Raw genomic sequence first — 25,138 nt, 5'->3', positions numbered from 1 at the left:
ACAGTGCAGGATGCAAATTCCCACACTGAGAATCAGTGTGTGTGAAGGAGTAGAGATCCTCTAAAGTCATGCCATCTGTCTTCAGATCATCACGGCGCTGGAGGAGGACACCACGGCCCAGAAGATGCAGCTCGGCTATCGGCTGCAGCAGATTGCCGCCGCCGTGGAGAATAAAGTCACCGACTTGTGACAGAGGAGACACTCTGCAGTGCCGCCAAAAGAGCCCAAGTGGGTTCAGGAGGTGTTGAACTAAGAGCAAGATGCCTTTTTTGAGTAGGAGGAGGAGGAGGAAGAGGAAGAGTCGCGATACATTTTATTCAAGAAGAATCAGACGATTGAAGTTTGGCGACTTCAGTTCTGGGCTGTCTGCAGGAGCAGGACAGCTCACGGACAGCAGACAGACCTAGACAGAGAAACCAGTCAGTCCATCCAATTTTTATTATTTTTTTTCTAAAAAGAGACTTTTACAGGAAGTAGAAACCAGCTGGCTCACAATCAGCCCTCTCTGATCTGTTAAAAGACTTTTGTGTCACTGTTTTCCCTTTGGAGTGAATTTTATAAAGCGGTACCTCTTACGCCCTGTGTGCTCGTCACTGCTGTATGGCCACATCTTTTATCTGTGTGTGTGTGTGTGTGTGTGTGTGTGTGTGTGTGTGTGTGTGTGTGTGTGTGTGTGTGTGTGTGTGTGTGTGTGTGTGTGTGTGTGTGTGTGTGTGTGTGTGCGCGCTCCCGTGTGTTTACATTTCCGCTCTCTGGTACCAAGTATTTTGGCAACATGCTGTCATATTTCCAATGTGGAAGTCAGACCTTTTCTCTCCTTGTCTTTACTCTCTGATATTTGACAACATTATGGTTGCATCACCATTAATATCCCCTGACCCTTGGGCTGCAACTTGTAGTTTATTCATTTCTCTGATTGGGCGCCTCGACGACGCCTCATGTCATCCGTAAAACTCTACCGTGAACCACGGAGTCCTGTTACTTTCTATCAGAGGCAGCAAAGAGAAAGTGGTCAAACTCCACACTTGATGCAAACGACTGAAACAGATTGTCTATGATCAAAATAGTTACTGGCTGTTCCCAGCAGCCACTTGGTAGTTAGATCAGTCACTGTCTCTCTACCTCAGCCTGCTGCGCCGCAGCGTCAAAACACTCGAAACATCACCCACGCTGCCGCGCATACTTCAGCTAACTGTCCTCCAGGGCTGCGACGGTGACACTCCCACCAGCCTCTTCTTGAGGTACTTCAGCTCCCCAAACTTGATTTCCGTTCCTCCACTTGTGCGATTGTATTTGGAAGCGTTGCAAGTCAAAGGAAGGTCATTGAAGGTGGAACAAGAAGTGGCTGCACAGCACCAGTCTGTTATTCTATCGGTCATTTTACCGTTCTGTTCTGTACTTTCTTTCTTTTTTTCTTTTTTTTAAACATTCCCGTGAATTTTGTTCTTTAACAGTCTGTATGTGTGTGTGTGTGTGTGTAATGGTGTGACTCAACCAGTGGTACATGTTGTGATGTTGTCAGCGATGGCCATGTGGTCACAGTGCTGTTTATTTTTTATTGAACACCAGGTGGCACTGTTCCACGTGCTGAAGGTTAAGTGTTGCTTTTCTGGTTCATACAGGTTTTGTTGATGATTCTGATACTGCTCCGCACTCATACTGCCACACGGTGCAGAGCAGAGACCTGTTCAACTATTATCTGCTGATGATTGACCGGTAATGGGGCGGCTTCAGTGGGTTACCTTGGTTGGCTTTGGTTCCTGTCTTAAACCAGGTATTCCGTACAGCGCTGCCCTTTTCTGGTTGCTATTTAAAGGGGACGTTTGCTTAATTCTGAAAATTAGTCCATTAAATAACAGATAAGTCCATTTGAATCTCTTTAAACGCCTGAAGTGGCCACACTGTTGTTGTTGAACATGGAAAGAACAGCAAGAGGCAACTTATTACTCCCAAAAGCTTGATTTCAAAGATTTTGTGTGAACTTAATTTAGAGCAGATGTGACTGCTCTCATTCCTTTCATAAATTCAGCTCAACTTTACAATATCTCATGTTTGAAGTGTAAATTATTTATTTTCAATCCACACAAGTCTTTCATTTCATATCAAGTTTGGGATTATCACATTCCACCAGTGTAATTCATGTTTTGTTTTTTAAAATGTGTTGGGCAGGACAGGGCAGTGCCGCAGCGGATACATTAAATGGGCACAGTTTGAAACATGTCAATGATAATAAATTATACTGGTAATCGTTTGTAGGCAAACTATTTCTTGAATTTAGTTTTAAGTTAAAACTATGGTTAGCCCTGGAAGATACACAAGATCAAGAGACTGGGCCTCCTCCACCAAATTTCACATTTGCATTACATCTGCCAATGCAGCTCTTGAAGTCATTTTAGTGTCACAGATCTCCATCCGCACTTAGGAACTAATGATTTGTAATAACCGGCCCAGGCCATCAGCAATCATACAAGCCACCAGTCGCTCCCATGTACTGATTGTTCTGCCAGATCAGAGACAAACCATGTGAGGGAAAAGATAGAACTCTTCTTATTAGTCTGTATAAATTGGGCAATGTAGAGCAGGCTCTGCAAGGAGCAGTTTTAAGGATGCGTCTTATTCTGTGTGTTAATATCAATGTACATACTGATTTTAAAATGTAACTGTAGTGATTTAACCTGTTTAATAAGAGAAGGTGTAACTTCTCACAGATGCTGATGTAATAAAGTATTCCTAAGAGGATGTGGTGTCTTTCCTTTTTTTTTTTTTTTTTTTTTTGTCCAACTCTGTATACATATCATGACATGGGAAATCTAATGTCAAGTGGAGGACCTACAGTTATGTACAGTGTTTAAATAAAATGCACCAATATTAAACTAACGTGGGTGTTGTGGGGAACCTTTGCACCTCCAGTAATATAATAATGATCAAAAATATTTTATTATTATTATTATTATTATTATTATTATTATTATTATTATTATTATTATTATTATTCACGCCAGGGGACATCTGAGTGTTCTGCAATCTGCACAGTTGATTCCAACGTAAAAGGAATCATTCTGTCAGTACCCAAGTGGTCCAACATGGAGTAGCGTCAGCGCCCTGGACAAGACGAACGGGGATCCTATTGTATGCATTTACACATCTCGAAGCAAGATTAATCGGTCCTCAGTCAAATACCGAGAAGAAACAGACTGTGGGTCAGTCGCCGTCGTTTGTGCCGTCGTGATAGCCCTGCGCGAAACAGGTAAATAGATTCATCTCCTGCATAATGCTAGCTGTTAGCGGCTACTGTTAGCCAAAATTCAAGGAGCATCTATTTTTCCACTGTCTGAACTGCTCTTTTCCGGAATCCGCGAAGCATATTGCACGTTGTAACTACTATCTCAATGTGTCATTGTCAAAAGAGAGCTAAAATCAACTCGAACCATTGGGCTTCTTGCTAGAATTTTGAATGGCGGGTTCAGCAGCGTTAGCTATTAGCTCATAGCATTGCAAGCGCTCATCGCACAGGGCGAGTTAACGCCGCATTTCGGCACATAGATTTGACTGATTTTTAACTGCGTAACTCGTCTCGTTCACCAGAAATGTATATTGTCTACCGTAATACTTTTTCATACTTTTAATTCTAAGGTAATGCCAGCTCTGTTTTTATTTATTTATTAAATTATAGGCTCTGCTTTGTCAACAATCATCGCAGGGAATGTGTTCCGAAATTGGATCGCTCCGAAAGCGAACCAAAACATATTGATTGCATCCCTGCTCTTCTGCTGCCACTCTGAAGTCATCCGCACACTACAGCTTCGTTTTCTTTGTATTTTCTAAATTTTCTTTTGTAATCTTTGTCATGCACAGGGAGAAAATATCAGTCTGTTTAGATTCTCCTGCATGTTATATACATATAGGGTTAGAGTCGATACCCCCATCACCTTGACAATGTTACTTTTGTAATTGTGAGGCTGGATTTTATTACCACCGTTTTCTCACTCGTAATGCAAAAAGACATAGGGCAGTAAGGCATACGATGGGTCTTTGTCACTGTTCTCCCAATCCAACACATTTGCTTGGCAACAGCGACATAGACATTAACACACCTATTACAAACAAGGCACAAAACATAATTTTAAACAATACCTAAACCCTTTGTGTTTTTTTTTTGTTTGTTTTTTTTTACTATTACCCCTCCCCCGCACCCCCTGCCCCAACCCCATTATGTTATTATTCTGTTAGAACGCATATGAATATTTTAAAAACTTGTTTTATTTATTTATTTATTTTTAATGTGTAAGCTACACTTGACTTTCTTTTTTTTTTTTGCTGCTAGAGAGGAATGGAGCCATCCGAGCAGTCGGGCCCAGACTCAGGCTCTCAGGACGTCAACCCGGTGTTCCTGCAGCAGCTCAGGGAGCTCGACATCCCAGAGGAGGCAGCCAAACAGGTGGGAATCTTGGATTTTCGTCCAGGTCACATAATCTAGGACCTATTCATCTGAATCTGAATTCATCTCATTTCAACTTCACTTGAACATAGTCAGTGTGCTGTATGATGACCCTATTTTGACACAGGCACTCTTGTTTTTCCCACACAGGCTCTGCTGCACACTCGGAACGTGTCGGCCGAGGAGGCGGCCATGTACTACTTCAACAAGCTGGAGAATGAGGTGCCCATAAGCTAGCCTTAGTCCCCACAGGTACACCATGGTACGTAAGAGCTTGTGCACTTCGTCCAAAGCCAAATCTCAGTGTTTCCTCCTGTGTTCTGTCATCCTCAGGAGGAAGGGGATGATGACCTAATGTTCAAAATGGTCTTTGTGGTGAACATGGACCTTGCCATGGGTGTTGGAAAGGTGTGTTTGTTTGTTTTTTTATATCCTGAGAAAAGACACAGGGATGAACAACTTTCATCTGTACATCTGTCCCTGCTTCTACATTTGTAAATCTCTTTGCATGTGTAATTTTGGGGTTTGTAGTATTAAACAAATAATTGAATGAGTGTTGTTCTTTGTTTAAAGACCAGCTTGTTTGTCTGAAACAATTTTTAGCACAACCAAAAAAATGTTAACTTGTGTTGGGATATGCTGAATGTTCTGTATAGGTTGCTGCCCAGGTTGGACATGCTGCTGTGGGGTTGTACCAGGCTCTGCAGGAGAAGAACAGCTGGAGGGAGATGGCTTGGAAGTGGGACCACAGTGGGTAAGGCTTGTTAAGTGAGAAATTAGTATTCTAGTTTTACACCTGTCATTGTCCTGAATAAGTAGAAATGTCTATGATGTGTGTGCAGAGCCAAGAAGGTGGTGCTCCAAGGCACCAGTGTTGCTCATCTCCTGGAGCTGCAGGCCCTGGCTATGAGCCTCAGTTTGCCCACCTATCTGGCCCAGGATGCAGGGCTTACCCAGGTGGGAAGAGAATTTTGCCAAATGTTATGTCAATTGTCATTATTAAACTTTGTTGTGTATGTCACAAAATAACCGGTTGGTTGAATACTACAGCACTACTCTGGTGTCAATACATTAAGAGAATTCAAGCTCAGAGCCTCTTGTTTTTCGGCAGGTCGAGTCTGGTTCCCGTACTGTCCTGGCCATCATGGGCGAGGAGGAGATGGTTAACAACGTTACCGGGAGTTTGAAACTGCTCTGAAGAAGCTGAAACACCACAATTGGGAAGAGGCGTGCCTGTGCAGTGCCACTGTGCAGCCAGCAGAGTGCGGCATTCCCCAGCAGCAGAGGAGTAGCCTCGGCATGCGAGAGAGTAACATTTATTAAAAAAAGAGAGAAAAAAAAATCAAAGACAGTAAGAGCATGGGAAATAGCCCAGCAGCAGAAGATACACTCTCAAACGTTGTTTCCTTTTCATTCTTTATCATCGCTCAGTCAGCTGTCTGCAGCCTGAAGGGAGAGAGGTCGTTTGCAAGATGGAGGCGGTCCTTTTCTAACCTTTTCTTTTTTCAAAAATTCATCTGTTCAAAAGAGTCTTACTGCTACTCTCATATTTATCCGTTTTTTTTGTCCAGTTCTGCAATGGCATAGACGGTAATCTTTTATCTTTTTTTTTTTTTTATGGGTATCCAATATGGAAGTTGCACCACACCCATTGCATGAATAGCTTTCCTTGTTCGATCCTGTACTCCCGTGTAAAAGGGTGTCGTTCAGTGATCATCTATAGTCACCTGTTTCTTAAGATAAAATGTGTGTGTGTTGTTTTACAATTATTTCCCAAAGCATTATCACTCACCCCCTTAGATCCAGTCAGTTCATACAAATGGATAAATGGTATATTTCCTGTACGTATACCTATTGAGGCCATGTACTGGTGTTGTGCCATACTAAACATTACGCACAATTCATGGACTGCATCGTATTTTCTTAATGTGAACAGAAAGGCAACGTTGATATTTTGGGGGTGTGGTTTGGATGTAATGGTAAACATGAGGCTCTGCGGAGTCAACAGTGTCGTGTGTTAACGCCGAATGACGGAAGGTGATGGTTTACAGTAAAAGAAAAACAAATTTTGCTCAATATTCTTAAACAGGATTAATATACAATTACTTGCGAGCTGTCTTGTGTCTGTGTTCATTCTAACGTGTCTCTAGCTTTGTATTACTCTTAAAAAAAAATATTCGGTATTTGTATGGGACAGTTAATGCATGCGATAGCAAAGTCTAATTTACTGCAGACCATCTACAGCCGTCATATTTTAGGAGCCTTCCCCACACAGCGACACTTCCTCCTGTCTTATACCATATCTGTGTGAATTATGGAGAGAAATAAATCAATTTCAACTTCAAAAAAAGAAAAAAAAAAAGAAACAGCAGACCGGGTCGTGTTATTATCCTTTCCTCTTTCACAGTATGTTCCAACAGGGAAGAAATATGTGGGGTAGTGGCAGTGAGAGTGTGGTGGGGGTGGGAGGAGAGCAGCCATGTTGCAGAGAAGAACGGCCGTATGACGCTGCTGTTTTCTCCGCAGCTAACAATGGACGTCTTGTCTGTCCACGGAAGTCCCTGTGGCTGCCTCGACGGCATCCTCGGGTCGAACGCATATATAGGAAATGATTCAGATTCCCGCATTACTTTGGACTTGCGACGACGGATGTGGACGCACCAAATTATTGGCTACGTAACACGACTAGTTAGCCATTACCTTCTGTTGCAACACACGCTGATCCGCGCCAGCCTTTTTAAATTTCCTCCCACGGATACATATTAATACTAAAACACGCCGCCGTTTCGTTGGCACTTAATTGTCTCTCTGCAATGGTAAAGTACAGTATTGGATGTATGTATCTTGTATTAAAAAAAACTTGATACTGCACTGCTTCCTTCTGAACGTCTGTTTTATAAAAAACAATACCCGCATCTATTCAATCACCCGGAAGCCCTGGGCAGACAGGCCCTATTGCCAAACTTAATTTCGTGGTACAATGGGTGTTTATGACCTCTGCAAGAAATGACGTTGGCATTAATCACTTCAACCAAAGTCCCCTTACTAGTATCATGACATGGCACCAAACTAATCGCATCACTTTCACTGCGTTTTTCTATTAAAAAAAAAAAAAAAATCGCGCGCTTCGTGGCCGTCGTACATTTTTCTTGGACATGTCAGTTAGATACGTTCGCTCATCTTTATGAGAAACAAGAGACGTTCTTAAACTGATAAAGCGGACGTGAACATAACAGCTTGTTTTGTTTCCCGGTTCCTCTGAAGAATTTCTTGTGTTAGTGAGCCATTGCTAAATGAGGGTGTTTTGTGTTGTTTTTTTCCCCCCTGGTACGGCCGACTGTGGGAAGAGCCTCGGTAACAGCAGCAGCGAGGACAAAAGTAGGAGGGACCAATAATATGTAGACGCAACACACGGACCCACTGGCCAATTTGCCTGTCCAACCCCTCGCCAGATGCTACAAGAGCGACACCTCACACTCCGTTCATCTGACATGCCGGTAGGTGGGGCTGACCCAGTGGGCGAACCCTACCTCTTGTGTCCCTGGAACTGGGCCCCAGAGACCCCGTGTAGCTAGCTTAGCTAACTATGTGCTAAGTGTGAAAGCTCCGTCCACGTAAGACTGGTGAATATAGCCTATAAAGTGGAGAGAAAAAAAATATTAATCCCGCTATCGATAAGAAATTAATCCCATTGCATCTGAGTTTTTATAGCGAGCGATTCCCGAAACTTTGAAGATACATAGATCCTCTTTTTGGTGTCAAATTATATTCCGGATCCAGCTGCTCTCTCGAGCTCTCCTCCCTGTAATGCCAACAGCACGCACATCTCTCAAGAAACTGGATTTTCACACCACTCCTCAACAGGAGGCCCGCCCCCCTTTACGTAAGGGATGGAAAAAAAAGTAATCGACGTTCCTATTTACCAAAGACTGACGTGTATTGCTCACGTGTAACATGACTGACTCATGTCTAACCAATCACGGGCGAGAGGCGGGGAAACGTGGCAAGGGCCGCCCAAGGAGAGAGCCCCTGCACGGTCGCCGGGGAAACCCCGTGGCGTGGTTGTGTGTCAAATTCGTTGGGACCCGCGGTCGATGCCGGTGAGGAGGGGGATGGGCGCCTCGGCGAATGTAAGGACCTGAGACAGAATCAGACCCCTGTATCACATTCAGCAGCACATACCCCATTATAAATACCGACTGTAAATATTCAGAACACTAATATAAATGGATTATTTCAACGTGGACCTGTAATAGACACCCTCTGGATGATGTGCACCTGAACAGGACAGGGAATTTAACTTTCTGCCTATGCGTGGGAGACGCTGAGAAGTTTGTTTCCTACCCCTGGAGAGGGAGCTACTTTTAAGGGCAAAGGATACAGGAGACTCCGAGGCCGCTTTTCAGGCCTACTGGTCTGGTTGGATTTGATGTTGGGATACTCTGAGGACTTCGTATTCCACTTGAATTTGCCTCGCCTGTACAAGTTTGGAATGCCGGTTTAGGTAAGTAACATAAATGTGTTTAACTGAACAGCTTACATATGCATGCTGTAGCAAAATATTGGTTTTATTCGTGTTATAAGCCGTACAAACATAGCTATACAGCTATCTAACTTAGCAAGCTAAGTACCCGGTGTAAGTTTATTAAACCAAGTTGGTTGCTCAGAGTACCTTTGCACTTATAAGCGGCTTGCTTGGCTAGTCAAAAAGCTCCCAATGTTGATAGACTGCCTTGCAGTGCTGCTCATGGCTGTGTCTGGACTGGGCTATGGCTTTGAACAGCTCCTCGTGTTGATTTTGATCGCTAGCTCGTTGGTATGGCAAATCACCACCGTTGCGAGTTATGTATGCAAATGTTAAAATATTATTTCAAGACACGGGCTCCATATAACTCCACAATATTATGCAAGTTCCAAGAAGTTTCAATAGCTTGACATTTAGTCCAATATGCGTTCTCAACCCAAGTGTTAACCTCAGTTTGGATAACGAGAATAAAACACACACATATGTACGACTGTGGCGTTTAAACATTATCAAGTGGACTTCAGGTCCACCTTTGCTTAACCCAACAACGTCTCTAGTAAGTTCGTTGAAACGTGGATACATTTGTTTTGCTGAGCAACTTTATAAAATGTGTTTTAACCAGAGGTCTACCTACCAAAATATTATGGATGGAACACCGGATGAACTGCATATTCTGGGTAGTTTTATCACAGTTGATTTTGTAGTTTTGATGTGTGACTGGGAGTAGTACATTAGACTCGACGTGCACCTCATCTATTGGGCTAGGAAGTTGAGAATTAGACCGCGTAAGGTAACGTGTAAACTTGTTGTATTAGACCCAACTACAAACGTTTGCTATGTTGTTTTGACAACAGTGTGCTAAATGTTGTCGTGGAACCACGAAACTGTCGAAATATCGGAAAGTTGGCCGTGTCCCAATTGTAATTCGATCATTGATTATTTGCTATTCATGTTAGCTCAGCAAGCAGCTGCTGTCTTGGCTCGTTAGCAGACAAGCAATAGGCAACAATTGCTATGCTAGCTTTCTAGCTAACTTTTAGGATGTTTTCCACTTGGCTGTGCTCTTATTCCGAGTCCATATTTCGCGACATTCTCACCAGAAACCGGATGTTATGTCTAAACCAGAGGTCGCATTTGCATTTTGGCCACGCAGTTTCTGTTACATTTTGGGGGATTAGCTCGTTTAATTTGGTGGAATAACATGTTTTCTGAATCGTGATGGTGTTGGGCTACATCATATGTAGTTGTCTTAGGCAACATTCCTAACTTCGTCCAGGCGTGTGAATCAAACTGAAAGCCCGACCGTGTTTTTCTCTATTTGTGTGTGTGTGTGTGTGTGTGTGTGTGTGTGTGTGTGTGTGTGTGTGTGTGTGTGTGTGTGTGTGTGTGTGTGTGTTTCCCCCCTGCGTGTGGGATCTAGCAATCACAAAACCTGATCTGTGGGGTAGTGACTTGCTGTTCTTCACCTCCCCCACCTACCAACCCCCAGCTTCAGTGGCGGTTAGGAGAAACGGGTGGTATTTTAGAGGGGAGCTCTTGTTTCCTTTTTTAGCCCCCGTTTTTCTTTCTTTCTTTTATTTTTAACCTGCTGTGACAGCGCGAATACACATTGTCGTTGAGTCGGAACGTAGCATACAAGTTTCAATCGACGAACACACCTCGTTACGGTCCTCTCTCTCTCTCCTTTAGATACTGTTCACTATGGTGTGTATAACGGTATTTGTTTATACACTAAAGGCGAAAATAGATTAGTTTTGACGAATGTCCTTTGCCAGCCTCATACACCGGTACGAATGAGTCTAAAAGATCATGTCATTTCCCCCGTGTAGCTGACCACACGTATGGGGAGGGGGGGGGGGGGGGTGGGTTCTGGTAGAAAGAGGAATGTGTACGATCGACTGTCACGGTACAAAAGCAATTCTGAGAAATGTAGCGTCTCTTCGAGATTCGTTGATTAATTAAGCGCCGGTTCTTCTAATCACAAATGGCTGCTGCTAACGCAACCTGAGTAGCGTTGCTCCTCCAGGCTGCTCCACGTAGGCTGGCATTGTGTTGTTGTGCTTTGAGTCCTGAGCAGTGAGAGCCGCGGCAGGCGCAGAGATTAGACATTACTTTGCTTGTAATTAAACACTGTCAGACCAACTATCGAAGCTCTCGATTTTCCTTTTTTTTTTCTTCCCCCTTCCAAGTCACCAAGTAATTAGGCAGCTCGGTGGCTCCTCAGCAGCACATATTTTGTGCTTGTATGCTAAACAGAATGAAAATGTAATGTTGGTGTAATTGCAGTGTTTTTGTTTTTGTTTTAAAAAATATATAGTCATAGTCTTTATCGTCTTTCAAACTTGCTTGAGTGCAAGAATACAAGCTGGGCACGGTAATAGACACCATTGCCCTGCCATGGGGTCAACTTCAGCCAAGTATTTGGATTGATCTTGATGCCTGTTGGAAGCTAGCTTGCTGTGTGTTTAGCCTCTATTTCATTGGTTGCCACCGACATTCTCTGAATATGTTTCACATCTTTTAATAGACTGTGTGGGCTGCAGCTTACAAACCTGGCCACTCGGAATCATTGGAAACACGAGCCCCTCCAGCACTGCCTCTAACCCTGGCGTGCCTTCGTAACTCACACTACCACCCTGGGAAAGCGTGCCATGTACAGCTTGGCTCCTTGTTATTGCGCCGTCATGTACTGACCACGCCACCTTGGCCTTCTAGTCCCCTTAAGCAATAGTTCCTCTCTATTTTTATCAGACATAAACACACCAGTTCACATCTGAACTTTGATTCGGTGTGAAAGCCTACAGTCTCAATTTATTTTTAGGTCAGGTAAATCTGTGCTTATCAGTTTGATGTCAAGTTGACTTTGCCTGGCTAATTTTCCTTCTTTGCCAATTTTACAGTGGGAATTGAACTCCAACACACATTCATGAGTGTCCGCTGTCATTTAGTCAGCTTGTAAAAAACAAGTAAGAATGAGGAACAAACCTGCGTTGCAGTCCTTGAACACTCGGGTGGTGCTCTCACTTTAATGCCAACCTGTTTGTTGAGTCTAGAGTATAAGTGTATTACAGCAAGATTTGTGTCAGGGTTGATAAGTAACAACAGTTGGCTGAAACCTTTAAAAAAAACCAACAGCTTTGTGCTTTATGAGTGTGGACAAGGATGTGGACCCGTGTTCCCCAATATGGGCCTCTGAAACAGTGGAGATCTAAGGAATGTGCAGACATTCAAGGTTAGCCTGCCCCAGCTTTTTCTGTTTGGTGAGGAAATAAAGCCTGTGTCTCTCATTCACATTCATGTATCGAGTACACAACGCAAAACATTTAACTGCCGGGCCGAGTTGTTCTTGGAAACGTGATAAAAAAAAATTGCGAGACGTGTGTTCTGATGAGACTTGATCTGGTACTGCGCAGATTGTAAACCCTGGTTTGTGCTTGTGTTTGTATGAGAGTGACCGAGGCAGGATGTTGGCCCCTTTCCAGAAGAAGACAGGATTCTGTCTTGGTGCAGACGCTCGGAGAAGAGGGAGTGGAGAGTATGGCTGTGAGGAATAGGAATTGGGGGCGGCTGGCCCTTTAGCTTTTTCCATTTGCATGCTGATGGCTGTCCGAATCATTACATAGAGGGCAGGTGTAGCTATTGACATGTTAATGAGGCTTCATGTGTGTTGTGCCTATGTGACCACGTCAACTGAGCCAGTGTCTTGGCTGTCGTTCCACATGGAAGCTAAACAAATAAATTCCAACAAGCAGCAGCCGTGTGTCGTCTATCGCTTGATGCTTTTATTCCCTTTTAATCGCTCGTGGCGAGTGATGAAAATAGTTTGTTTTTTTTACATCTCTGCCTTATATAAAAAGCATATGAAAATCTGTGTACGATAAACATTTCTTTATACATATCAAGTTGATTTTTTCCTTCCCTCTGGTTCTATTCAAAAGACTGACTTGAGATACCTTCTAAATTTCCTTTCAAATTTGAAAATGGTGCACCGCTCCCGTCCGTCCGAGCAAACCTCCCCTCCGCCGTCGCCTCTCCTCTGCAGCCACCGTGTCCTGTGTGGCTCCCGGACTTGCACAACGGGGTTAAAAAACAAGTTGCTGTGACGCCTGCCTCATCGGCACGCTCCCATTGGCCGAGCAGCTCTGGAGCTGCTCCAATGGGCCACTGCGTTTCCTCAGCGCTGCGAGAGCCGTGTTGCAGAGGGCTGTGCTGGTGGATTCCGTTTCGTGCCGAGAAGCAATGCTTCTTGGGAGAATAATGGAGGAGGAGGAGGAGGAGGAGGAGGAGGAGGAGGAGGAAGAACGAGTAGGGCAAAAAAAAAAAAAAACCTGCTGAAAGGGGGGTGAGGCAGGCAATCTACGTAGTCATCTCTCTCTCTCGCTCGCTCGCTCTCGCCCTCCCTCTCTCCTTTCTTGTTTTATTGCCCCCCTGTGTTCTGTCCTTCATTTCCTTCTTTTTCTCTCACTGTCACACTGGCTGTCTGCGTTGTTTTTTTCATACTTGGCTGACCAGTGGTCACATTTTCTGTCTCTACCTTAACTGCAGGCAGCCATTTTAGGCTTTCAAATTAACCCTTCCCTCCCTCTCTCGCTTTCTCTCTTTCCTTATTTTTGACACCCCCCCCCAAACACACACACACACACACACACAGACCCTGTCCTCCCCCTTTGCCACATAACTAAACAGGGCAGTGACTGTGTTCAGAGATAAAGGTGGATGATAACACCCACATTCTCTCTCCGTCGGGCGAAACTGAGATTGGAAAATCCTCGAGCACATTTGCGAACGTGTTTGCTCAGGGTGTTGCCAGGCAGGGAGAGGGAAACAAGGCAAACAAGAAGCGAGACGCGAGGGGGGGAAAAACAAGCGAGGGTAGCGTTTGCACCAAAGTCGTGTCATCTGACACCAAGCCGCCGCTCTCAAGCTGCCATGTTTTGTAATGCACTACAGCGGCACTGAAATCGAGAGAGGAATTGAATGGTTGCTGCCATTCTTTCTTTTCTTTTTTCTTTTTTTTTCTTGGGTTGTTGTTGTTCTTGAGTTCCTCGCTCTGTCACCTTGAGACAAATGGTTCCTGTTGGGTAGATTGAGGTGGGTGTTGCAGCCCTCCTTTTTGTAAACAGGCTTATCCGGGGCCATTCACTCACATGTTGAAAACAGGCTCGGTCTTAAAATAGACGGCTGCCTCTGAACCCTCTGAACCTAGATTTGATTTACTTCCTCAACAAAGCCTGGCATCAATAAAAATAGGAAATAATGTCTCATCCACGTTCATACACATTTGGGTTTGACATTTTCAGGGCTTTTTATTTATTTAAATGTATTCCAAAAATGACCAATGAGCAAGCCCACAGGTCTACCCTTTTCCCCTTCCCCCCCCCTTTTTTTTTTGGTATTTTTTGGGTTGGTGCGACACTTTGCAGTCTTGGCATTGGCTGCTCTCGCATGTACGCGTTGCAAATGGGGTTGTGAGGTTGAGCCAGTGCAAGCCTCATCTGTCGCCCCGATTAAGCCTGCGGGCCAGAAGAGGAAATGGAAATGTCATGCAAATGTGTTTGTCATGCTGTAAGATCACGTGGCGCGAGACGAGAGGGCGTCTGCTTCGTGTCAGAGCGCCAGAGCGCTGGCTTATCTAATGGCAAGACGGTTTAGGGCCTCGTGGTGTTGATAGTCCAATACTTGAAAATCATTCTTCCCCATCTGGGTGTCGGTGGTTTACGTGAATTACTGGCACCACCATGAGGAGGGTTACCTCTAGATATACACGAGAGGTAACTCGTACATTGCGTATGAACACGCATGGAATGATGTAGGAAACAATAAAAATGTAAAATGACTCAAACACGTTTTATATTTAAGTTCTTCATTCTAGTCACATTTCATAAATAGGCATATTTACACTTATTTAACATGTTTTTCTTTGCTGCATTATTACATATATCTTGCTCATACATTTGATGTCCTCCGTATTGATCTGCAGTGTAGAAAGTGGAACAGAAAAATTTGCATGAGAAGGTGTTTGACTGGTAGTGTATGTTCTGGCATCCTGATGTTTTCTAGATATTATCTGCAGGGGCTGTGTGCATTGACATGTATTTGTGAGTTGACGGGATGAGTTGTTGATGATGAGCGGCGTTGTCCTGCTAATCACAGTGGCGTCAGCGAGCAGAACACGCGTTCCAGCAGATCCGGTAGAAGGACAAAGGAACAAAGATTTATTCAAAAGAGTTGCGAGAAAACCCCCGAGTGTTGTAATACCTGCCGGTCGAAAAGAGTACAGCACCACCTAATGGCCCGGAGGTAGACGTACTTTCACCAAAAATCTTTCTCATGTAGGCTGCCGTCTTGTTACCAACTCTCCTACATCCAAATTTGAGACTCACTAATTTTCATAGCCAAGTTGTTTGCCAATGTTTTCCTGCACATTGTCTTTCTTTTAATCACTTGAGTAATGTTTGTATCTAGTGTAAAACACAGCGGAGCTGTAAGAGACACCCGTGTGTCTCTTACCTTCACGCAGTGTGATTGGTTGACGTGTGTAGTTGCCGGGCGAACGATCCGAAGATTCTATACCTCGGTTGGTAACGTCGTCTTTTTGCTGCCTCATATTTGCTGTCTGCATGAAGGCACTGGCGGTGAAAAGCAGAGCTTGAAATGAAATATTGACCTGCACAAAAAAGACATCCTTGATGCTGCTGCTGTTTTTGTTGCAATCCTGCCTTCAAATTATATCCATTAGACTATTGCATAAAGCCAAAACGCTAATGGCACAATATACACACGTCCTGCTGATTTTAAAAACGCAGCACATTAATCCCAGTGTTTATCCCAGACGCGATGAACCAACGCGTCTTCTCGTTGACGCCTTTTTAACGTTCGTGGTTGGTCAATGCGTGGAATGCAGCCATTTCCATCAGGTTAAGGGGGAAATGGAACTTGGGGGCAGGAAGTAGAGAAGTGTCAACAGAGTGCAGGACCTTCTCCTTCTTTCCTTTTTTTTTTTTTTTAAATCCTTGCCTGCGTCGCTGAAACCACAAATGGACAGTGGCCGGCCTGGTTGGGCCCAAACAAATGATTGATTTTGTGTCACGCTGGCCCCGCTGTCACCCCCCCAGACACACACACACTCATATGCACGCATACCCCATAGCACCTACTTGGCCTTTGTTCTCCATTGTGTGTCTTTCATCCCCAGTCTAGTCCCCGGTCCATTCAAGCAGCTGGACATTGCCGCATTAATGGCGGGTCTCACTGCGCTCCCAGGATGCCGGGCTGCTCAGCATGACAAACGGCCAGCACCACGGCTCGGGCGCGAGCATTGTCCTGCGACAATACAACTTTGGCCGCAGGACCTTTTTTTTTTTTTTTTTTTTTTTCCTTGAAACACGCAGACGCACATTTCACAACACCGCGGCAGATGTTCGCGTTGTTTTCTTTCCCCCACTGCCATTAGTTTTTCCACCTCCACGTCGTGAACTCGGCGTGCAGACTCGGTCTGTCGGCTTTTTTTTTTAATCTTTCGGTCCAAGCACAAGAAGTGCTCGTGTCGAGGAGTGTTTTCCACCTGGCTCTGCCGCCTCTGCTGCCTCTGCCGCTGGATCTGCTCCGGCTAGCCCATGCACTTTGCAATTGCGGTGAAGGCCAACGATGAGAAATGGTCGTCCCATTACGTCACATAATTGTTTTGTTTGTGCCGCGTTGGAGCATCTCAGTAACACGACAAAATGGGCCGGGGGTGAAAACAGAGGATTGGAACCTTGCGTTTTAGTATACGTCTATTGGGATTAAACCCGTAAAGATGTCTCCTGTGCTTGAGTATGTCATGAAACAAAACGCACAATATGCATGTAAGTTTCTAAATGCTGGTGCTTAAATCATAGACATGGGCAAACTACGGCCAGGGGGACCACATGCGGCCTGTTAAGATTTTTAATCCGGCCCACCGAACGTCAAGAAATGATATTAATAGTAAGTAAGTCATGAAATAGCTATATTTCAATAAAGGGCTAAATAGCATGAGGCTTCAAAGACACTGATTTTGTTTTAACTTTGCTTTTGTTCCTTTTCAATAGACATGAAAGCACGTTTTCTACATAACCCCCTGATATTTTTCCTCCTATGAGGTGGGTCACTATTACACTCCATCCATCTGCTCCTGATCTGGCCTCCTCTGGCAAATTTTAGAACCCATCGTGGCCCTATCAAGTCAAAAGGTTTGCCCTGCCCTGGCTTAGATCATCGTTACACTGTAATTCTCTCAGCTTTATGTAAATTGAATCAGCCGAGTTGAGACAGACCTCGGGTTGCTACCAGCTAAAATGCCGGTAGCGGCCCACACTGCACCTTCTCTTCACTCTGGCCACGTGCGCCAAGGCCACGGCGACGCGACCGCTCATCTTTAATTTCCTCCCGCCTTAGATCAGAGAGTGCAGCGCGACCTGCGCAGCGCGCACGCACCGCAGATATTCATATCCTGCCTCGTACAGTAAGCATGTGTGCGGGGGCCGACTGAGTGGGCGGGTGTAATCTCAGCGGACTGGATGTGTTGCGGAGGTTTTTGCTCAGGCACAGGTGGACATTGTGTGACTATGGACGCACAGTTCATTTTTTTTTTTTTTTTTTGCGTCCGTGTGCGTATGACCTCTTCAGGGGTGAAGGCAGTGAGTGGAGAAAGAGTGTGAACCAAAACTGAACATTTCTAACCAGTTGTGCGAGTAGCTGACTCAAAACTCAAAACCCCCACAACCCCATCCTGACAGAATGGTGACAAAATAATCCGTTTTCAACTTTATTGAAACGACATTAAAAATGAACATTGCTCTCACCTGTTGTGCTAATAACCTTCACTTTTCTGTCAGTCATTTATGTTGTGTAAATAAACAACAGCAAACCCCACCTCATGTGTTCCTCCGACATGACTGCACCCAGGGGGGGGGGGCTGCGGGGGGGGGGGGGCCCTCCACCCACTTTAAGAAACACTGGTCTGATGGAAGGCAGTGATCTGTTTCCATTAACACACATGTTGCCAGTTTAATTCCTGGCTGGGACAAAAGATGCACGCAGTTACAATGACTTCAACAAACTAAACACACTGAACTCCACCGGTGTGACAGTTGGCTCTTGGAAGTGCAACAGCTCCATTGAGTCATCACGACCTTTCAAAACTTAGATGGTCAAATGGTGTTTAGAGGAAATCGTTTTTGACACAGTTTCAGAGACTGTGCCAAGATTGCTGAAACTAAAGTTGTGACTGCTCCTCATCCTGCCAGCTGTGACCTGCTAAACTGACATGGTTAATATCCTGTTCAGTTGTTATGGTTTGTGTTGTGTGCGCAACTTGGGATTGTGTTAAGCTTTTTCCATTGTGCTCAACTCATCACTCACAGTGGTGTTTTCACAGATTTCCTCAGTTTCCTTTATTATGCAAAAAAATGTGTATGTTCGTAATGCACCGTTGTTTAAGTTGGTATTTAAATATTTGCAACCTCAAAGATCCATTGGCCTGGTTTTGCTATGTGCTTATTGTTCGTGTACACCCACCTGATCCAAGACAAATGCGAGACCTGACAGATAAGTATTTGACTGATGGCCTAACTGGCAAAGTCCCTGCGAGGCCTGAATATCAGCAGCGCACGCTGAGCTGCTCCGCTTAAAAACAGGCTTTGTGAGTATTCGTGCAATGTATTTCCTCGTTCCTGCCACGACTGCAACCTCCAGCACCATGTCAGTCTGTCATTTCAGTACAAGTTTGGATTGCAGCGAGTTGGCTTGCACTGCCAAAGACCTGCGAATGTGTGTGCGATGTGTGTCCGTTCCTTTGTCCATACAGTCTGATGCGTCTGTGTGTTTTGTGCGTGTAATTCAAGTAAAATCTACGCAACTATAATTTTCACGCACCATCCCAGTGGAAGTGAAAAGTGGAAGGAAAAAAACTCCTTTTGCTCTCGCGCCGACGTCTTTTACAGGATGTTGTGTTGACGGATGTTAACATTTTCCATCTGCTGGAATCTCCTGACAGTTTCATTTTAAGCATAGTTACGTGTTCGTGTTCAAAAGCAATGTGTTGTTCTTTACAAGTATTTTATAGTATATTCAGACACTGTCATGGCTACAATGGCCACCGCCAGTCACAACTCTGGTGTTGTGCTGCATGCTACTGTGTTGCCGTCTGTATGAAAAAACTCATTAAATAAAAAAACAGAATCATGTTTTTGAAACACAATTTACTGCAGAGCTCTCTTTCTGCGTGGCATTTTGTGTTGTGTTCAGGGTCCCAGTGGTTTCGACCTGGCTTCGCATCAGCCACTGTATTACAATGTTGACACTTTAGTGTTTTTCTTTTTTAATGACAAATGGGACGAGTGATAAAATGACAAGAGGGAAGCGTAGCGTGAGAGATAAGAGAGGGCGAGTGTCTCCTCTGCTGCTCATTTTGTGTATGCGTCCCTCCCTCCCCCCCTCCCCCCCTTTGCTCTCCAAAATGGCCTCTGTCTGTTCTAGTGGAAGTGAAAAGACTTTGTTGAGCCTGCTGGTAATCTGAGCCCGGTATTCATGGTCGGAGGAATGAACAAGGGGAAGGAGGGAGGTGAGCGAGGGAGGGAGGGAGGGAGGGGGTGGAGGTGGGAGGGCAAAGAAAGGCTTTCCTTCTTCGTGTGGAATTTACCTCCCCTGTTCACCGTCTGGTTGTTTTGGAAGAGGCCCAAATAGTGTCTCCCTTTGTGAGCCAGGTAGCAGCGAGGCTGCTGTGTTTGAGCGTCGGGGCTGGCGGCCTCTCGGAAAAGCTGCGCACGGTTGCTCCGGGGGTGTCCAGTCCCATCCATCACGTCTGTCACACTGCGGCCGTGGTCAGCCCTCCGGTTGCGCAGCTCCCGCTCCTCTCGCAGTTGTCCAGTGTGGCCCGATGGCGAGCCAAACTCTCCTCCCAAACGTGTAAAACTCAGAATCTAAATCTGAAAACGCTGCAAACGCTCCGTTAAACAAACCGCCGGGCTGACATTTCTCACCCGCTCTCCTCCCGGTCCGGCCCAGTTGAATAAGGGCTGACATTCTCCACGGTGCAGAGAAGCCCCGGCTGAACTGACCTTGACATTATTGGAACACCCCCCCCAACCCCACTCCCGCCCCCACCCCAGCCTCGCTGTGGTTGCCTCGGTGCCCCCAGAGTGAGGGGAGCAGTTGCCGTAGCCGGGGGAAGCGCTACGGAAATGTCACGCATCCCGTCGCCGAGGCTGCCGGGTAGAAGCGGCGATCTCGCCACGTCAGTGGTGAAAAAATCTTTGTTTTTTTCTTGATTTTTTCTATTGTTTGTTTTGTTTTTGTGTAGCGTTGGTAAGAACATGTGTTTTTGTGGTCGTTTGCCCGGAGGGTGACCGTAGCATAATTCCAAAATCCTGTCCGTGGTGGTAGTGGTGATGGTGGTGGTGTGTGAGCTGGGCACAAGAAGGAGACCTTCTCCTCCTCTGCTGCTGCTGCAGCCGCCGCCGTCTGCAGCTCCGAGTGTGACTGGGCAGCTGGGAGGGAGGGAGGCAGGGAGGCAGGGAGGGAGGGAGGGAGAGAGAGAGAGAGAGAGAGTGTGGGTCAGTGTTTTAGCAGTGCCTGGTCACATGATTTGGAGGGCTGGGCCTCATGAAGGATGACTCACCTCTACAGGCATCTGGAAGGACGGCACCTCCTGCTGGTTCCATCTGCAAGTGCAGCCTGATGGGAAGCGAACTAATGGAGCTGAGAAATCCCCCCACGGCTCCTCTGATTCACAGTGTTGTCGTCTGTGTGAATGTGAAAGGGGCTTATTGCACGAGTGAAAATATCCTTATTGTTTTTTAAAGGCGGGTAGGTGAGCCGTTTGCTGGGGCCGGTATAACAGCTCAGTGAAATGCGGCACGAGAGATTGTTTTTCTCCTCTTCCAAGTCGGGCTGATAAAGATGTGTCAGCACTGTTAATGTTCAACCAGGACACCTCTTGTGCACTTGAGTTCAAAGACCTGGTTTGAAGTGTATGTGATTTAGATGTTTTCTTCTTTGTCAATGAAACGTACCTTTTTAATCATTTCTTTGCTTCAGGCTGGTGACAAAGTGCCGGTGAAGGTTTAATTTGAATCTCATTACAGTTTAATTTTCATACACAAAAGGGGCAGTGTCCGTCTTTCCTTTTTAACCACTGATGTAGTTTTTTAATTAAGTTTTTATATTTTATCATATATAAAATACTTTCTGTATGATTTTCCTATGGCTTGCTTTACATATATTTGCAAATCTTTGAACAAACAAATGTTGTATTATTGTATATTATATGTATGATGGTGTTTATGTCTGATCAGAATTTTTGAGGGTGATCACAGAATTCGACAAACGCCGTTTTGAGAGTTCAGTTGATACTGTCCAGTGGATTAAGTACCAGAACATTCTGCTTCAAATTCTGCTTTTAACAGTGATTTGCAATCATTAATGGCATCATTTTCCTCTCATATTGCTGTCTGGGTGTACTGTGTTTGAATACTGTATTCTCCGCTGCATTCAGTGAACGCAGGCTTGGTGATTTAGTGATGCCAGGCTCGGCCAAGAGCGCTTCAACTCTTCATTGTCGCAGTGTCTGCATCACGCTGCGGTTGCTAAACAGCAGAACACGTGCGTCTTGAAGTCACACAATGGCTCCTGTTGTGTTCCTTACCTGCGACCCTCGGCTAACCGCCGCACCGCACTACTGGTTCTCAGCGCTGGTTTTGAATGCAGCCCGGATTCAAAGCCCTCTGACTCAGATGTCCAGCAACGCCGGAGACTAACAATTTAACAAAAAAACACGTGCCTTAAAAACAGAAAGGAAAGAGCAGGAGCAGGATTACGCTAAATAACGAGTTAAACCGTCTGGCTTTGTGGTCCAATCAGACCTTCTGGCAGCCAAACACGGGTCATAGAATATCAGCCAGTGATAATCAGCAAGCAAGTTGTTTGACGCAACCCTATTTAGAAATGTTCCCACAAGCAAAGACATTTTGCATATGAGCGTTGGGGCTCTTATAAAATGTCAAGACCACGTTATTACAGGAAAGGCATCTTATTTTTACGCCGATTTTTTTTTTCCTTCAGTAATTGCGTCATGACATCACCTCTCCTGAGGGGAGCATGAGCGCATGTTTAGTGGCCTCACAGCAACATTTGATGACACTGCAAACTGTTGTTTTAACCACAGGAAGGGTACAAAAGTGAAGGAAGTCAAAACACAGCCGGTTTGCTCTTTCCTGACGGGGACTTTTTCTGTGTGTTGCTAATCAAACATGTTCTGTCTGTTGAGGAAAAACAGGACAGAGTGCAATCTTGTTTGCTCCTTGTTTCTTCCCTTCTTCTTTTCTTTTTTTAAGTAACTGCTAAAGTTACACACTTATTAGATTCCCTGTACTTATGGCTCGCTATTTATAACCGTGCATTCCTGTCCTTGACTGAATCCTGCTTCAGCTGGGTGCAGAAGTAATTCATCACATAATTACTGACCTGACATCGGCCATTATACCAATAACCCTCTTGTTATTGTTTAATGCCAAATGAGACATTTGTAAACTCGTCTTCTGAAAAACAACAGAGAATGATTACGGATTTGTACATCAGTGCACGTTAATGTACTGAACTTCTCTTTGGGGATCAACCTGGTTTTACTGTTACCATGAAGAGTTAATGTTGTAACACGTAGATCTTGAGTTTGTTTGAGCAACTTGTCCCTCGGTGAGGACTCTGCTTCTTTTGTTGCTCTCTCTGATAAACTCAAAACGGATCACATGACGTGCTGAGTCATGCAGCGAGCTGTTTTCCCAGCTCTCTGTGTGTGTGTGTGTGTGTGTGTGTGTGTGTGTGTGTGTGTGTGTGTGTGTGTGTGTGTGTGTGTGTGTGTGTGTGTGTACGCACACATCGAACTAAAGCTCTCTCTCTCCCTCCTCAGGTCCCCCATGACCGTGAGCCGTGGGCTGCGGCTCGGTGGCCCCCCACCCCCGGAGCGGTCTGCTGCTGCTCTAGTCGGGACCCTGTGATTCCTGTGCTCCCCGCTCCTCCTCCCCCCATCCCATCCTGCCCCTCCCCTTCCCTTTTCCCCCCTCCTTCCCCCTCTTCCCCCCCTCCCTCGCGTCGCTGTGCTGGACGTCATGAGCATAGTAATCGCGCTGGGAGTCAACACACATGAAACGTCTTACTCAGATATGGCTGCTGGATCAGAGTACGTCCTTCACTGAGTTGGGGTGGGGGGGGGGTGCACATGTCATACTAAAGTTTTGTATTTTTATATCACCCTAATCACTCCTCATGGGACCTTGACAGGGACAGGTGTCTTTTTTTTTTTTATTGTGAAGATTGTATTTTGTATGCTTTTATTTTGCAAAAAAACTGTCATGGAAATGCAGCTAGTGTGAGATCTGTCAACATGGCACATTGCTGCATCCCTCCTCAGCTGTCTGGACACACGTTCATCAGAGCCATTGCTGCCTCTGTGTTCCCGAGTTTGCTTGCAACCTTGGTTGTATTCAGTGCACTGGTGGTCGCCCGCCTGCCTGTTTCAGTGCCCCCTACAGTTTCCCACTAGTTTGTTAGCAGAGAGGAATGATTATCGGCACAAGGAGACGTTTTAATTGCTAAACCTCTATGCTTCAATGGATGAATTCCAGTAAAAGCCGCATACATGTTTACACAGTCACCATACTGTGTGGCCAAAGCTCATGTAGAAGGCACATAACATAATGGAGGCCTGCATCCTATTACTATAAGTACATTTCTTTTCTTCCAGTAGGGCAAAAACTTAAGGACTTTGGTGCCATCTAGAGACCGACTTTTATAAAAGCAGTTTGTACCCCTTCCTCGGTGAAGCTTAAGTTGAAAATATGTTCTGCTTTCCCGTGTTATTCCCGTTCCTTAAAGTAATTCTTCTTGTTCCTCTGCAGCCCTGAGTCAGTTGAAGCAAGCCCTGCCGTGAACGAGAAAAATTATACCAACCACACCTGTGGGAGCGCACAGAGTCATGGGTATCGGGGACTGCCATATGCTGTGAGTTCATATAGTTCTCTCTCATCACAGATTCTAATCATAGCATGTCATATTTTGTGGATTAAGTGTTATTGCTTAATGAGTCCATGTGTTTTCTACAATTAAACGTGTTTTGCTCAGTTTAATCTATCCAGTCTTTTCTTGTTTTCTAATCTTTTCAAGTTCTTTGTTCTGTGAATGTAGAAGAGCTAAAGTAAAACTAAGGATTGGAATTGCTCATATTTTGATTGAATACGTGAATGTCTATCCTGCTATTAGTCTTTTTGCAACCACAAACTACTTCTGTTATTAACAGCTGTACTGTTTCACACACCTGTTTTTTGCCCTCATTTTCATTCGTCTCCATTTTCCGTTTCCCTTTTTTTTTTTTTGCCTGAACACCCGTTGTTTGAAGATGCAACAGTCTTCCGTTGTGTGTTGTCAGGATCACAACTATGGCGCACCCCCTCCCCCCACCCCACCTGCCTCCCCGCTCTCCCAAACCATCATTCCCCGTATGGATCTCAATGGCGTGGTGCACAGCTCCCGCTATCACGAAACGACTGAGGACAACTCAGCCGACAGCGACAGCTCCTCAGAGGAGGACGGGGCAGTGGCCAGCAGGTGTCACTGCAGCCTGACGCCCGAGCGCCTGCTCATTAAATGTGAAAACTGCAGGTCGGGCATCAAGACTTGGGCCAACTTCCTGTTTTTTTTAAGACTTTGTATTATTGCTACACACAATTTTTAATTATACAAGTTTGGGATTTTGCATTATGTTCTTATGAATGTCTTCTTTTGCAGGGGATTGGACAGGAGGAAAGGAGCAGAGGGTCAACACAGAAAAACGGAGAATGTCTCGGGTTCGTTTTTTCCACTTTCCACAAGTTTATTTGTACATTTTTTTTTTTTTTTTTTTTTTTTCATAGTCCAAAGGCTAAGAAATAACGACGAGAGTGATCCTGAAGTCTCTTTGTCGGTCGTGTAATAGCTGGAGAAAGCAGTGCGACGGAAAGTGGGGACGAAGAGGTGTCGCCCTCTATCTCCTACACGGCCACCCAGCACACGCCCACCAGCATCAAACTCACTGTCAACCGGGTCAAACGGAGTAAATCGAAAAAGAGGAAGAAGAGTACAGAGAAGTCCAGGGGGACTCCAAAAGGCAAAAAAGTCAAGGT

General features: G+C 45.1%; 3 protein-coding genes across 17 annotated transcripts in view; all 3 read left to right on the top strand.

Annotated features, from left to right (window-relative positions):
• plxnb1b (plexin b1b) overlaps nt 1–2,739 on the top strand; it is a 73,013-nt gene extending 70,274 nt beyond the window's left edge. For both annotated transcript variants that reach the window (XM_076024734.1, XM_076024735.1), the window contains exon 39: nt 86–2,739. In XM_076024734.1, the coding sequence (XP_075880849.1) occupies nt 86–190 (105 nt within the window). In that variant the 3' untranslated portion in view covers nt 191–2,739. The remainder of the gene's footprint in view (nt 1–85) is intronic.
• A 317-nt stretch (nt 2,740–3,056) lies between these two features.
• Nucleotides 3,057–6,340, top strand: LOC142887264 (putative peptidyl-tRNA hydrolase 2). Of its 2 annotated transcripts, none has more exons than XM_076024771.1 (7): nt 3,057–3,247; nt 4,325–4,438; nt 4,589–4,660; nt 4,775–4,846; nt 5,095–5,192; nt 5,281–5,395; nt 5,550–6,340. In XM_076024771.1, the coding sequence occupies exons 2-7, from the start codon at nt 4,331–4,333 to the stop codon at nt 5,634–5,636; spliced, it is 552 nt and encodes a 183-aa protein (XP_075880886.1). In that variant the 5' UTR covers nt 3,057–3,247; nt 4,325–4,330; the 3' UTR covers nt 5,637–6,340. The 2 variants fall into 2 exon arrangements, with proteins under 2 accessions (XP_075880886.1, XP_075880885.1); XM_076024770.1 differs by having other exon boundaries at nt 3,058–3,247; nt 4,772–4,846.
• A 1,549-nt stretch (nt 6,341–7,889) lies between these two features.
• LOC142887252 (histone-lysine N-methyltransferase SETD5-like) overlaps nt 7,890–25,138 on the top strand; it is a 28,129-nt gene continuing 10,880 nt past the window's right edge. For 2 of the 13 annotated variants that reach the window (XM_076024739.1, XM_076024736.1), the window contains exons 1-6: nt 7,890–8,942; nt 22,891–23,160; nt 23,879–23,981; nt 24,376–24,638; nt 24,765–24,823; nt 24,952–25,136. In XM_076024739.1, the coding sequence (XP_075880854.1) occupies nt 23,090–23,160; nt 23,879–23,981; nt 24,376–24,638; nt 24,765–24,823; nt 24,952–25,136 (681 nt within the window). In that variant the 5' untranslated portion in view covers nt 7,890–8,942; nt 22,891–23,089. Of the gene's footprint in view, nt 8,943–22,890; nt 23,161–23,724; nt 23,982–24,375; nt 24,639–24,764; nt 24,824–24,951; nt 25,137–25,138 lie in introns of all 13 variants that reach the window. The other 11 variants (XM_076024743.1, XM_076024745.1, XM_076024746.1 and 8 more) reach the window with 11 other exon arrangements.

This window comes from Nelusetta ayraudi, unplaced genomic scaffold (genome assembly GCF_046127955.1).
Source record: "Nelusetta ayraudi isolate G7.1 ecotype Tasmania unplaced genomic scaffold, CSIRO-AGI_Nayr_v1 ptg000017l, whole genome shotgun sequence".
NCBI classification, from domain to species: Eukaryota; Metazoa; Chordata; class Actinopteri; order Tetraodontiformes; family Monacanthidae; genus Nelusetta; species Nelusetta ayraudi.
Note: the sequence above shows the minus strand (reverse complement) of the source record. Positions and strands in the feature narration are given on the sequence as shown.

Coding starts and splice junctions, on each gene's coding strand:
- LOC142887264 (XM_076024770.1), top strand. CDS start 4,331: ATGGAGCCATCCGAGCAGTCGGGCCCAGACTCAGGCTCTCAGGACGTC. Junction 4,847..5,094: donor TTGCCATGGGTGTTGGAAAG/GTGTGTTTGTTT, acceptor TGTTCTGTATAG/GTTGCTGCCCAGGTTGGACA. Junction 5,396..5,549: donor AGGATGCAGGGCTTACCCAG/GTGGGAAGAGAA, acceptor GTTTTTCGGCAG/GTCGAGTCTGGTTCCCGTAC.